This window comes from Dermacentor variabilis, chromosome 1 (assembly GCF_050947875.1).
Source record: "Dermacentor variabilis isolate Ectoservices chromosome 1, ASM5094787v1, whole genome shotgun sequence".
Taxonomy (NCBI): Eukaryota; Metazoa; Arthropoda; class Arachnida; order Ixodida; family Ixodidae; genus Dermacentor; species Dermacentor variabilis.
This window is the reverse complement of record NC_134568.1, coordinates 252,385,010-252,398,749: the sequence shown is the minus strand read 5'-3', so window position 1 is coordinate 252,398,749 and position 13,740 is coordinate 252,385,010. Positions and strand designations below refer to the sequence as shown.

Below are 13,740 nucleotides of genomic sequence, written 5' to 3'. Positions count from 1 at the left end.
GTTCCTATTCAGTTTGTGTTGCTCGACCAGTTGCAGACAGCGGATGTGCCTTTACAGTTGGCGGGCACAGCACAGTCGTTGCACTAGACGGAGTCAGTGAGACGGGCAACAAGAATAAAGCTTTATTTTGACAGATGATTTGCAAGGTGCAGTTTAATGCAATGTATGCCGAGTACAACCAGCGCAAAACATGACTTAAGTAAACCGAAATAAAAGCGATTCAATGCTACATAACTGGACTTAATCCCAGATTTTTCAAACAGGATCCCAGCGCATTTACAGCGTTCCCAGTGCAGAAAACGCACTGGAAAGGCACTGGGAGGCGCTGGTTTTTGCAATAGGGGAGCATATGTACGGTGCATTAACATACATTTATGCATTTGTACAGGAATACAAGTCAAATACATACTTCAATTTACATAGCACAGATAATTTCTCAGATTCACGATACTTCAACGTATGAAAATGTGAAACGGACGACAGTTTTCTTAGATCAATAAACCGAAAATAACAGCACAAGTCAAGGCGCAGAAACAGACTTCTTTGCATACATTAAACCTGAAATAGCTTCAAGCTGTAAAACTGAAATGGGTAAGCTTTGTAGAGAGCCTTCACTGGGAGATATAAAAAAAACGCTTCCGGTATCTTTTTTTTTTTCAGTAAACAAGAAAGCGCGTAAGTATGCGAACTTTCTCAGATATGGGAAACGTACGGAAGGGACTACAACACATTTCTAGACGACGATCTATATATACACCACGTCACATTCTCCAATATCATGACCTCAATGTGAAGCTATTTCGTGCTCGCTGTCGTATTGTGAACCATTGAGTGCTGTGTGGGTGTGTCTTTTCTCTGCGTCCACGTAACAGTTGCATTATACAAAAACAAAGAAAATCCTCCAAGATGACACATTAACAAAAATTTTTTACGTGCGAAAACCACGATCTGTTGATGAGCGCCACAGTGAGAGACTCGGGAAATTTGGACCACCTGGGGTTCTTTATTGTACACCTAAATCGCAGTACACGGGTGTTTTCGCATTCCGGCCCCATCGAAATGCGGCCGCCGTGCCCGAGATTCGATAGCGCGACCTCGTGCTTAGTAGCCAAGCACCATAGCCACTAAGCAACCACGGTGGATGCATATCAAGGAGTCCAAATCTCCACACTGGTCGCATCGTGAACTGACCGCGAGCATCGTGTGGCGCAATTGCAGGACTGTCGTGTAACTGAAGATGGAAAATGAAAAGACAATTCCTACGGTAAGGCGACATTGCGCTGTGTGTATGTTCGAGGTTAAAGGGACACTAAAGGCAAATATTTAAGTCGAGCTAAAGTGATAGATTAGAGTTCGGGAATATCTAAGGCGTGAATATTATCGCGAACATGCCTTAATTGAGAAATTGAGGTAAATGCCGGACATGATGAGAGACTCGAGTATAGTTGCCCGATGACGAAAGCACTCGTGAGTTAAATTGTCACTAGTACTCAACCATTCTTTGCACAAAATGTCCTTTCATTGTATTGCGAGACGAAATAAAATCCGGCTTGTCCTGTTCTATTTCACTTTAAAAAAAATGTAAGCTAATTGACATAACCCTGACAACGACGCGGTTGGTCGAAAGACGACGTTTTCGCTCCACTCCGTGCCGCCCACGCCTTCGTGCTTCATTAGTTATCGCGTAGTGCTGCGCTGGTTTTTGCCGGAACGCGATACGCGCAGAAACTGCAAGTAGCTTAGAATTCAGCTTGCATGTGATGTCGCGTGATGCCCGAACGATCTACGCCACTTGACCAAGCAGCAGCTGCAAATCCGCCGATCTGTCTTGGCTCGGTACTGCCGTCTTTCGGGCGCCGTTTTACTACCCGACGGCAGGAAAGGGTGGCGATGGCGTATGCAACGTCACCACTCCACGGGTTTGGTGGCGGGAGACGAATTTCGAAACAGGTATTCAGGCCCTTCAGATACAATTTTCTCGTGAACTAAGTCTTTTCTCCGCACGAAACAAGCGTTGGGAGGTTTATATAAAGTTTAAACAGTCCACGTCGACTTATCTGCCTTTAGTGTCCCTTTAAGAAAAATTCATTCGAATGAGCACAATCGCGCATGCGTGGTTGCCCGACTTTTTTTAAATCACAGCGGATGAAAGCAGCGAAAAAAATAGGCAGAGTAATGCGGCACACGTAACCATTTGCCAAGGACAGTGCCCATTTTTGTTATGAAGCGATGCAGAAGTAAGGTTATTACAGGTTGAGAACAATGAAAGTAATTCGTAATAAATCAAGTGTGCTTCCTTATATCGAGATTAGGACAATAGCTGTAGCATGTGCAAATTCAAACACTATTCAATGCAAACTCATTCAGATGCATTCGAAGAGCAATGGAGACTAGCAGCGTACAGAAAAGAATTACGTGGCGAAACTCTGGTAAACTGAATTCACTTCAACACTAAAATTACAAGTAAAGCGGACATTTTATGAAGATTTCTTTGAGCGTGCTCGTGCACGTCAGTTGTCTGGACGTGTTTACACACGACTTGGCGTAAGCGGAGTACATGTAGCCCCTTCGAAGCAGCTGTGACTGTGGGATTTCGGGATTAAAGTACACTAGTGTGCGTAATCTGAACTACAGTCAGCAGGCAATGACGGCACAGCCGCCTGAAGGGTGCCACGGCCCTTCAGTATTCCTACCGATCTTGCAGAGTACGCGATAGTTGTGTACACAAAATATCAAACTACGGCGCAGTATATATGGTCAACAAGCGGTGACAGCGGGTAGCACTGTCCGGTAAACAAACGACAGGTAATACACAAGTTGGACCATGTAGATCCACAACAGTATTTGATGAGCCAAGGACAAAAAAAGAAAACTAGAAACAGCGAGCCCGGTGACATTTACCACCAATCAGTCTTAAAAATGGACGTCATTATCATGAAATTTTTGTTGGCGAGAGTAATCACCCTCCCCTTTCCCATTCATTGACATTGCGTCCTTTTGCAGTGGCATGTTGACCTTTTCGAGTCAGTGATGAGTGACGTGGAAGAACCGAATATGTGTGAAGACCTCGTTTCTGGCAAGAGAAAGACACCAGAACGAATCCGATGAATGCTGAAATGAGCACAGAGGTCAACCCAAGGACTAAAGCCAAAGAAACCAGCGGTTCGACCAATCCAAAAGCGGACGTCCATAGACGACAGTAAACCATCAAACCAGGAACCTTTCAACACGAATGAACCGGGAAAACTGAAGCAACTGTGACGCTGGAAATGCTACCACCAAAAACATGACAAATCCGCCAGGTAGCAGTGGAGCTCATGTCATACGTTCTCGACCGGAACAGAAAAATGGAGCACAGAGTAGGTTACACGTGTACGCAGACCAGCGCGCGCGCGCACACACACACACACACACACACACACACACACACACACACACACACACACACACACACACACACACACACACACACACACACACACACACACACACACACACACACACACCAACGTGCTACTACAATAGTGCACAATGTCAATGAATGTCCATTACTCTCGCCATCCAAAATTTACAGATCGGCTCATGAAAACATTGACAGTCCTTATTAAGGACCGAGTGGTGTCCACGTAACGAGACCTTTATGTTATGCTTCGTATTAACCCGATTCCTAGAATCGGCATCCATTCGCCGAGCAACGTACCACTCTTCCAAAGCAGAAAAGCTTGCTACAATGACCTTATTAAATATGCTTGCGGAAAAAGGCAACAGCGAACTGTAGGAGCAGATCCGATGGACGGTCGCGGGATGGTGACGACACGAAGTCCTTCAGAGGATGAACACGCCGTCAACACAGTGCAGGACACCGCCAAGACAGAGGCGTGCGACGCGTTCACGAGTTCATTAGGAAGCTTGTTGTATAGAGCATGCGGCAGGACGATCGGGCTGAAGATGGTTGCTCGTGAGGCAAGGCCAGGAATATTCTTGTAAATGAGCGTGCTGGAATATTTCTCTTGCGCCACAAGCGACAGCAGAAACTGGGAACCTGAAATGAACAAGCCCTGTTTGTTGGTCATTCGTAAAACACGCAATCGCAGTAGAGTCGTTTATACGCGATACTTACCACAATTAGGTGCAAGGGCGCCAGGCTAAGTCCAGTCTGCCAGCAGGACGCCGTCGGCGAGAGAACGTAGAAGCAATAGCAGTCGCTCATGGAACGGGTGATGCTGGTGCCCGAAGTAATCTCTTTTGGAGCGCAGAACTGAGAGTCGATGTGCAGGAGCGTGCTAGGCACCCACCGGAGTCGAAAACAGGAGTGTAAAACCTGTAACGACACAATGCTTATTTGTTAACCACTGGAGGACACAGCCGTAATACGAGTCCCGTGTAAACGACATTTACCAGTAGTAGTGCAGGTTGAGGAGGCAAGTCCAGTCTGCCAGCAGGACGCCACTGGCGAGGGAATGTAGAAGCAGTAGTAGTCGCTCCCGGAACAGGTGATGCTCGTGGCCGAAGTAATCTTTTGGAGCGCAGCCCGTAGAGTCGTGCAAGAGCACGCTGGGTGCGCTTGTGGACCGCGGTTGAAAACAGGAATGTAAAACCTGTAACGACACAATGCTTATTTGTTAACCACTGCAGGACACAGCCGTAATACGAGTCCCGTGTAAACGACATTTACCAGTAGTAGTGCAGGGCGAGGAGGCAAGTCCAGTCTGCCAGCAAGACGCCACTGGCGAGGGAATGTAGAAGCAGTAGTAGTCGCTCCCGGAACAGGTGATGCTCGTGGCCGAAGTAATCTTTTGGAGCGCAGCCCGTATAGTCGTGCAAGAGCACGCTGGGTGCGCTTGTGGACCGCGGTTGAAAACAGGAGTAAAACCTGTAACGACACAATGCTTATTTGCTAACCACTGCAGGACACAGCCGTAATACGAGTCCCGTGTAAACGACATTTACCAGTAGTAGTGCAGGGCGAGGAGGCAAGTCCAGTCTGCCAGCAGGACGCCACTGGCGAGGGGATGTAGAAGCAGTAGTAGTCGCTCCCGGAACACGTGATGCTCGTGGCCGAAGTAATCTTTTGGAGCGCAGCCCGTAGAGTCGTGCAAGAGCACGCTGGATACGCTTGTGGACCGCGGTTGAAAACAGGAGTGCATAACCTGTAACGACACAATGCTTATTTGTTAACCACTGGAGGACACAGCCGTAATACGAGTACGTGTAAACGACATTTACCAGTAGTAGTGCAGGGCGAGGAGGCAGGACGCCACTGGCGAGGGAATGTAGAAGCAGTAGTAGTCGCTCCCGGAACACGTGATGCTCGTGGCCGAAGTAATCTTTTGGAGCGCAGCCCGTAGAGTCGTGTAAGGGCACGCTGGGTACGTTTTTGGACCGCAGTTGAAAACAGGAGCGCAAAACCTGTAACGACACAATGCTTATTTGTTAACCACTGGAGGACACAGCCGTAATACGAGTCCCGTGTAAACGACATTTACCAGTAGTAGTGCAGGGCGAGGAGGCAAGTCCAGTCCACCAGCAGGACGCCGTCCGCGAGAGAATGTACAAGGAATAGCAGTTGCTCTTGGAACGGGTGATGCTGGTGCCCGAAGTAATCTTTTGGAGCGCAGACCGTAGAGTCGTGCTAGGGCACGCTGGGTACGCTTGTGGACCGCAGTTGAAAACGGGAGTGCAGAACCTGTAACGACACAATGCTTATTTGTTAACCACTGGAGGACACAGCCGTAATACGAGTCCCGTGTAAACGACATTTACCAGTAGTAGTGCAGGGCGAGGAGGCAAGTCCAGTCTGCCAGCAGGACGCTACTGGCGAGGGAATGTAGAAGCAGTAGTAGTCGCTCCCGGAACAGGTGATGCTCGTGGCCGAAGTAATCTTTTGGAGCGCAGCCCGTAGAGTCGTGCAAGAGCACGCTGGGTACGCTTGTGGACCGCGGTTGAAAACAGGAGTAAAACCTGTAACGACACAATGCTTATTTGCTAACCACTGCAGGACACAGCCGTAATACGAGTCCCGTGTAAACGACATTTACCAGTAGTAGTGCAGGGCGAGGAGGCAAGTCCAGTCTGCCAGCAGGACGCCACTGGCGAGGGGATGTAGAAGCAGTAGTAGTCGCTCCCGGAACACGTGATGCTCGTGGCCGAAGTAATCTTTTGGAGCGCAGCCCGTAGAGTCGTGCAAGAGCACGCTGGGTACGCTTGTGGACCGCGGTTGAAAACAGGAGTGCATAACCTGTAACGACACAATGCTTATTTGTTAACCACTGGAGGACACAGCCGTAATACGAGTCCCGTGTAAACGACATTTACCAGTAGTAGTGCAGGGCGAGGAGGCAAGTCCAGTCCACCAGCAGGACGCCGTCCGCGAGAGAATGTACAAGGAATAGCAGTTGCTCATGGAACGGGTGATGCTGGTGCCCGAAATAGTCTTTTGGAGCGCAGACCGTAGAGTCGTGCTAGGGCACGCTGGGTACGCTTGTGGACCGCAGTTGAAAACGGGAGTGCAGAACCTGTAACGACACAATTCTTATTTATTAACCAGTGGAGGAAACAGCCGTAATACGAGTCCCATGTAAAGGACACTTACCAGTAGTAGTGGAGGTGAGGAGTAAAGCCCAGTGAAAAGACCAAACGAAGATACAATAGAAGATAGAGAATTTCCGACTGGATTGTGCCTGACCCATGTGGTGTAGAAGGAAACTGCGAAACGCGAAACTCTCCATGGTTGTTGACGTCGCAGAAACTGACGAAACTTGCATTTTGAACTTTTTTAATGGTGGAAAATACTGGCTTAACTCTTCAGAAAGAAACAATGCATAAAGTGGACTATGTAGTCACAAGGATTGTTCAGACGGATGGAGAGAGCAAGTTAACCTGGAAATCAACTAAGTAGCAATCGGAAGACGATCTCGAAGGCACTAGACAAATTCAGTACCGAGATAAAAATACAACTGTTCAATGTGAGATGTTTCACGCTTGGAATGGCAAAATGAGCGTGCTCGGAAGAATCTGAGCAATAGCTATCATATCGCGCCATCAAGAAATTCGAGAATATCGACTAGCAAGAAAATTAAACGTATTTGACGCCTCCTGGTTAAGATCAGGACTGTTCTGAATAATTATCGTCAGACAGGAAGAAATTTGAATGCAGATGTACCTACACTGAATGAATTTTGGAAGTTGTGCGGAGACGAACACTCGACCGGAGACCGAACGTGCAAGGCGAAATACAAGATCCCCTACGTAGTGCGTAAGCAACAATGGGAGCGCCGACAGGCCGAACGCCAGCTGCTGTCGGAGAGCGATTTCCCGCCACTCGAAAAGCCGCCAGATGCGCGGAAGGACCCCATCGGAAAACCGCACTCCCAAATCCAGAGACAGCAGCTGCTGCAAGAGAAGTCTCAGCAGAAAAACGTCACCATCACGTGAGCGAGTGAGCTGGGTCGACGCAGCGAAAGGAAACAATATAAGGAACGCGCAGAAAATCACCGAAGCCACGAAGAAACAAGATATGAACAAGGTGCGGGAGGCAAATGAGATCCTAAGACAAGAAAACGCGGCGTTGCGAGTGACCAACAACCTCAAGAAAGATTGCAGAGGCTCGTTGTTGCTTAGCAGCAACTGACGGATCTCGGCAGAGACCCACGCCAAGCACAAGCAAGGCCGTGGAAACGACAACGAACATCCAGGAGAAAGCCATAGAGGAACCGGCACAGAAGAAGCGAGCCATCGAGGCCACGCGCACACAAACAGAAAACGATCGCATCGACAGCATCGAAGCAAAATTCGAAGCGACAGTCACGAAACTCGAACAGCTAATCACGAGAAACATCGCAGCAGTGACATCATTGAAACAAACAATGGAGACCTACCAAGCTGAGAACACGAACAGATTCGCCTACATCGAAAGGACCCTATAGCCGATGCTAAGCCACCCGACGTTTGCGCCCCTCGTCACGCAACATCCACCCAATCAGGGAGCCCCGTACACGCCAACGCAATCATGGCCGCCAACGCAACACCAGCAGATGTGGCAGAACTGTCGCGGCTTCGGAAGGAAGAAGGCAGTCATCCAACAGCATATCGTACATGCCGCGCGCAAGCCAGAACTACTACTACTACTCCTACTCCTCCTCCTACTACTCCTACTCCTCCTCCTCCTCCTACTACTCTCCTCCTCCTCCTCCTCCTACTACTACTACTACCACCACCACCAAGAAGTGGAAAGGAAGCATATTTCTGCTCAACGTCTACAGCAACCCATCGCAGAGAAAACAGAATCAAGACATTACTGCACAGAGCCAGCACTGCAACGGGCCGCAACACGCTGATCGCGTGCGGATACTTCAACGCGATGAACCCTGCCTGGGGCTACAACAAGTACACAGCAAAGGGCCTCGACCTGTGCCAAGACGCCACAGAACTCGACTTCACCCTCATCACGGACCCGACACATCCGACGAGAATTGGTAACTCCGTGGCCCGGGACACCACTCCGGACCTCACGTTCGTCAAGAACGACATCCGGGGCGCGATCACCTGGAGAAACACGGGGACCGACCTAGGCAGCGACCACACCATCGTGGAAATCGGCATACAGGAACACAACGACACCAGCATCAAAACGCACAGATGGATAGACTGGGATGCCTTTCGAGACGCCAGAACCCAGAAGAGCGACGGTGACGACGAGATCGAAGACATCGACTCGTGGACGGCCGAAATCATCAAGAGCGTACGCGACGCGACCAAAGAAATTGAAACGGGCGCCGAGATCGACAAAGTAGACAGCCGGCTTGCGCATCTCATCGAAGCCAAACAGTCGATACTCAATCGCTGGAAGGAACAACGGCTTAACCGCAGACTGAGAAAGAAGGTGGCGGAGCTGAACCGAGCGATCGAAGATCACTGCCGCGCTCTCTGCACGCAACAGCGGAACGAGATCTGCAACGCGGCAGACGGGCAGATGCACAGCGGGAAGACGTGGAACATGCTGCGGCACCTGCTCGACGAAACCAAGAACAAGTCGCACCAAAGGGACAGACTCGTCAGGCTTATACATCGGGCGGTCTCAGCACACCGCGTCGACGAAGTCACCAGGCGCATTAACGACAAATACCTGCTGACTACACCCACCGAACAACACCCGCCGTACAGCGGCCTGCCGAACGCGAAGCTCGATCGTGACATCGAGGAGATACGCGCGGCCCTGCACGACCTCAACAGCCGGTCGGCAGCCGCCCCGGACCTCGTCACGAACAAGGCGCTAAAGAACCTCGATGATGGCTGGATTGAAAACCTCGCAAAATACTTCAACAAGTGCTGGAGAGCGGGCGCGCTGCCAAAGCTGCGGAAGACAACCAAGACCATCCTGATCCCCAAGCCGGGGAAGCCGCCGTGCACGGATAACCTCCAGCCCATCTCGCTCACGTCCGGCGTGGGCAAGGTGCTGGAGCATGTCCTGCTCAACAGGTGGCAAGACTACCTGGAACGAGGAGGGCTGTACCCGGCCACTTTGATCGGCTTCAGACAGCACCTCAGCACGCAGGACGCGATGCTGCAGCTTAAATACCAAATCACTGATGATGGCGGCAGCGCCCGCGACAACAAAGCAATCCTAGGGCTCGACTTGCAGAGAGCCTTTGATAAAGTGAAACACTCGGCGATTCTGTCCTAAGTCTCCAAGCTCAACATGGGCGAAAGATCCTACAACTACATCAAGGACTTCCTCACGGACAGGACCGTCGAGCTACGAGCAGGTGACCTACATACGCAAGAGAAGAAGCTCGGGAGCACCGGCACACCGCAGGGATCGGTAATTTCGCCGATGCTGTTCAACCTGGTAATGATCGGAGTGGCCGAAAAGCTCGGGCACATCGAAGACGTCAGGCACACCATCTACGCGGACGATATCACGCTATGGGTGACCGGTGGCAGCGACGCCCACATCGAGGGTGCGCTGCAAGCCGCCGTCGACGCAATGGAAGGCCAGCTGGAAGGCACCGGACTAAGATGTTCGCCGAGCAAATCTGAGCTTCTCATACTCCCACCTACCAAAAACAGCAGAGGCAAGACCAGACAACGCGGAAACGAAAAAAATCAGAATCGTTACCCAATCCGGCAACGTAATACCGAGGTCGGCAAAATTAGGATCCTAGGCATGGTCATCGAAAAGCACGGAAGAAACTGCGAAACCATCACCCGTCTCAAGGCAAAAGCAGCCAACGCGATTCTACTCCTCAAACGAGTCACTTCCCGGAAGGCTGGCATGAGAGAGGAGAGCCTAAGTAGGCTCGTCCAATCCTTCGTCATCAGCCATGTCGCGTACGTGGCAGCCTACCACAGATGGCTGCAACACGAACGAAACAAAATCGACGTGCTCATCAGAAGAGCGTACAAGACGGCGCTGGGCCTGTTGTTGTCCACGAGCACGACCCGCTTGTTACAACTCGGGAACACAACACGCTCGAAGAAATAGCCGAAGCGCAACGGACCTCTCAACTGGAGCGACTGTCCTTGACCAAAGCCGGGAGCAAGATACTGGACGATCTGGGGATGAGACGCTCGAACGAGGTGGAGATGAAGCTCCCCGTACCCGAAGAGGTCCGACGCCAGACCAGAATCGACCCCATGCCGAAGAACATGAATACCGAGTTCAACACGGGAAGAAGAGCGGCGAGGGCCAAGGCTCATCGACAGCATGCCAACGACGAACACGCGCGGTACGTGGACGCGGCCGAATACCAACGGAACGCCTTCGCAGCGGTCGTCAGAGGCGTCAACCGGCGCCACGAGGACGGCAGCGAGCGTGAGATGCGCCGGAGCGGAACAAGCGGAGGAGGTAGCCATCGCCCTGGCCATCGCCGACGCTGACTGCCACACGGTGCTGAGTGACTGAAGACAGGCGGTGCGAAACTTCGCCAAAGGCCAAATCTGCAGGGAGGCTGAGCGCGTACTGCGAGCGGTCAAACTAGAAGAACGAAAAGTACGAAAAGTACGACTCAAGTGGTTCGCGGCGCGCGCGGGCGACGCGTCGGAGCGCAATGAGAACGGCACACGCAGCGGCGCGAGCGCAAACCAACCGCGCCCCGGCGACGGACCGTCCGACGTGGTTCGGAACCAAGGAACGCATGACTGATTACAATGAAACCACGAAGGCCTACCGCCTGGCCCGAGACACGCCCCGCACCCGAGACAGTCGAGCGGAGGCGGTAGTACTGAGACAGCTCCAGACCGGATCGCTACCGAGCCCGAGAGTGATGAATCGCATGTACCCCGAGACATATCGGACAGATATGTGCAGAGTCTGCCGGAGGGAGACCGCAGACTACACGCACATCTTGTGGGACTGCGTTTAATATCCAGAGGAAGCAAAATCAAGAACGCTCCCACCGCGGCTCGAGGCAGCCGCGAAGAGCTACGACTGAGCCGATCAGCTCTGGGCCGTCCAGCAGGTCCTCGAGGCGCTCGAAAGGCACGGACCCAGCGAGCCGGCAACGGCGAGCGGAGACCCGCGCGCCGAGTAACGGGGACTTCGAGGATGACGTAGGCCCTCGCCGGGGCGCGCGAGCGCCGAACTGCAGGCATAAATAAAGTTGGCTCCAATCCAATTGCAATGACAGCAAACGTAGTTAAGTTTGCGTTGATGAAGTTATGCTTGGAACATCATAAGCCAGGCAAAAGGCGTGTACGCAGAAGCAAAAAAAAAAAAAAAAAAAAAGAATTCGCCGAGCTGCAATGACTCTTTGGAAAGGGACATCAAACAGTGAAGAAATTATAATTGAAATACGCATCAAGGTGCCGTTCTTACGTGATCAAGTCAGAACAGTATTCTAGGAATTAACTGGGACACGGCGGACGTTATTCTGCTATCATATCGATATGAAGACTCGAGTGAAATGCTCACGAAGCAATGAGTACTTCAAGCCAGGGCAAAAATATTCGGTCGGCTGGAATTTAACGTCCTGCACTGTAGTAACAGCCAATATCGGTATTCAATGACGGGAAAAAACCGAAATCTTGGGACAACCCTCTCCCAGACAAAGATAAATGATCTACGGAAAATATACCGAGGAAGATAAAGGACTCAAGAGGGCATCGAAAACAAGAAACGGAACCTAAGGACTGACTTCTCGGATGCAAGCCCGGCGGTGTATTCAAGTGCAGCATTCATGGTAATGTTATACCAGAGCGGAGACACTGCTGGTCCTGGCAAAGAACAGTTGCTCTAATGAACACCGTCGTCAGTCTCGAAAATTAGAACTTGCGAGCAACAGTAAAGTATCAGACCACTTGTACAATCGTGCTGCATTGGAGAAAGTGCACGAAGCACCCGTTGAACACAGAATAACGAAAAAAAATTGCTCATTAGGAGAACAATGGGGATACGTCAATAGTAGTGAAAAGTTGAGTAGATATAACCAGGAATTACCGTAGAAAAGATGTCGTAGTGAACAATTTAGTGGAAGGGATTCCAGTTGCTACAGACCAAATAGCTGTTACAAAATGCCGCATAAAAATGAAAGGAAAGGAGATGATTCTCGTGTCAGATATACGTCGAAAATGATCTCAAGAAGAGGCATTGAAGTTGACAAGTTCGGCAGCTACTTGAATATTTGGAGAGCAACAACGTGAATGTTTCGTTCCGTGAATAATATTGGAGGATAAGTTCTACGGTCTACGAAAAGCAAAAGAAATAAATACCGCCGACATCTGCCTCATTTGGCTAGAACAAAGTGTATATTGAAAAATCGCAGAAATTCAGCAAGCAAGCAAGCGAATGTGCAGACAGTAGGTGAATACCGGATATATTACGATAAAGACCCAATGAGACTTCAAAGACGCTTTCGGAAGGGCCCGTATCACAAGAGCAGCACCCGATCACATGTAAATGGAATAAATCCGTTCACTATTAGCGCGACACGTATATGGACAAACTTCACGGTGGAGTACGCGGTACACTGGCGCGTATACGTGTAAGAAATAATACGACAGTGCGTTGTGTGGCGAAGATACAATTCCAGATCCTTGTAAGAAGTACCTCCTCTTGAGGGTAGAGCAACGAAGACCAAATTGTCTGAAATAGCTGGTCTACGTTTCAACGGTGCGCTGGGAGCAACTACAAAAAAAAAAGTAAGGAAACATAGCCAAAGTGTGTAGCAACTTCCACAAGTGCCGTGGCAAGAGGTGTACACTGCGGAACTGTTGGAGGCGCTTCACATCGGTTTTCTACACTATTTTCGGAGTTTTTCAGCTTGAACATAAACGTGCACAGCAACAATGCAAGACTCAGGAGAACGAATAAGGGATTGAATGCGGCAACAGGATCATTACGTCAACAAACAAGTGAACAATTTATGACCTATCACCAAGTGGAAATTTCCTCCCCAAAACATTGTGGGGGCGGTTTCTGTGAAAGGCTCATTCGTAGCTTTCAAGTCTACCGCGGAAAGCGGTCGGTGGATGTGTACTGCATAATGGAGAACTATACACCCGAGTATACGAAGTAGGTTGTATCATTAGAAAACAATCGTTCACACAAGTTCACGATGGACATGGAGAACCTATTCTGCGAACCCAGTTTTCCTCCCAGTTTCTGCGGAGAAAACGGGGGGGGGGGGGGATATTGAAGAATAGGACTGCAACCTTCGACAAAAGTGAAGACTACGTAGAGTTACCAAAGCATTGTGAAAAATGTGGCACTCCGAGTAGACTAAATAAATTACGGTTTAGGAA

General features: G+C 50.2%; 2 protein-coding genes and 2 long non-coding RNA genes across 4 annotated transcripts in view; all 4 read right to left on the bottom strand.

The window, feature by feature from the left end:
* LOC142560877 (uncharacterized) overlaps positions 1-13,740 on the bottom strand; it is a 118,771-nt gene that overhangs the window by 19,053 nt on the left and 85,978 nt on the right. The window lies entirely within an intron of this gene.
* Positions 108-5,147, bottom strand: LOC142564158 (uncharacterized). The gene is made up of 4 exons (XM_075675063.1): positions 4,989-5,147; positions 4,676-4,873; positions 4,121-4,321; positions 108-4,042 (listed from the first exon to the last, which is right to left on the bottom strand). Exons 1-4 carry the CDS (start codon positions 5,145-5,147, stop codon positions 3,890-3,892), a joined length of 711 nt encoding a protein of 236 aa, XP_075531178.1. The 3' UTR covers positions 108-3,889.
* On the bottom strand, positions 5,260-5,946 carry LOC142573294 (uncharacterized). The gene is made up of 3 exons (XR_012826290.1): positions 5,764-5,946; positions 5,487-5,686; positions 5,260-5,409 (listed from the first exon to the last, which is right to left on the bottom strand). It is a non-coding gene; the product is annotated as an uncharacterized LOC142573294 (long non-coding RNA).
* On the bottom strand, positions 6,043-7,335 carry LOC142573289 (uncharacterized). Its single transcript, XR_012826289.1, has 3 exons — positions 6,593-7,335; positions 6,316-6,515; positions 6,043-6,238 (listed from the first exon to the last, which is right to left on the bottom strand). It is a non-coding gene; the product is annotated as an uncharacterized LOC142573289 (long non-coding RNA).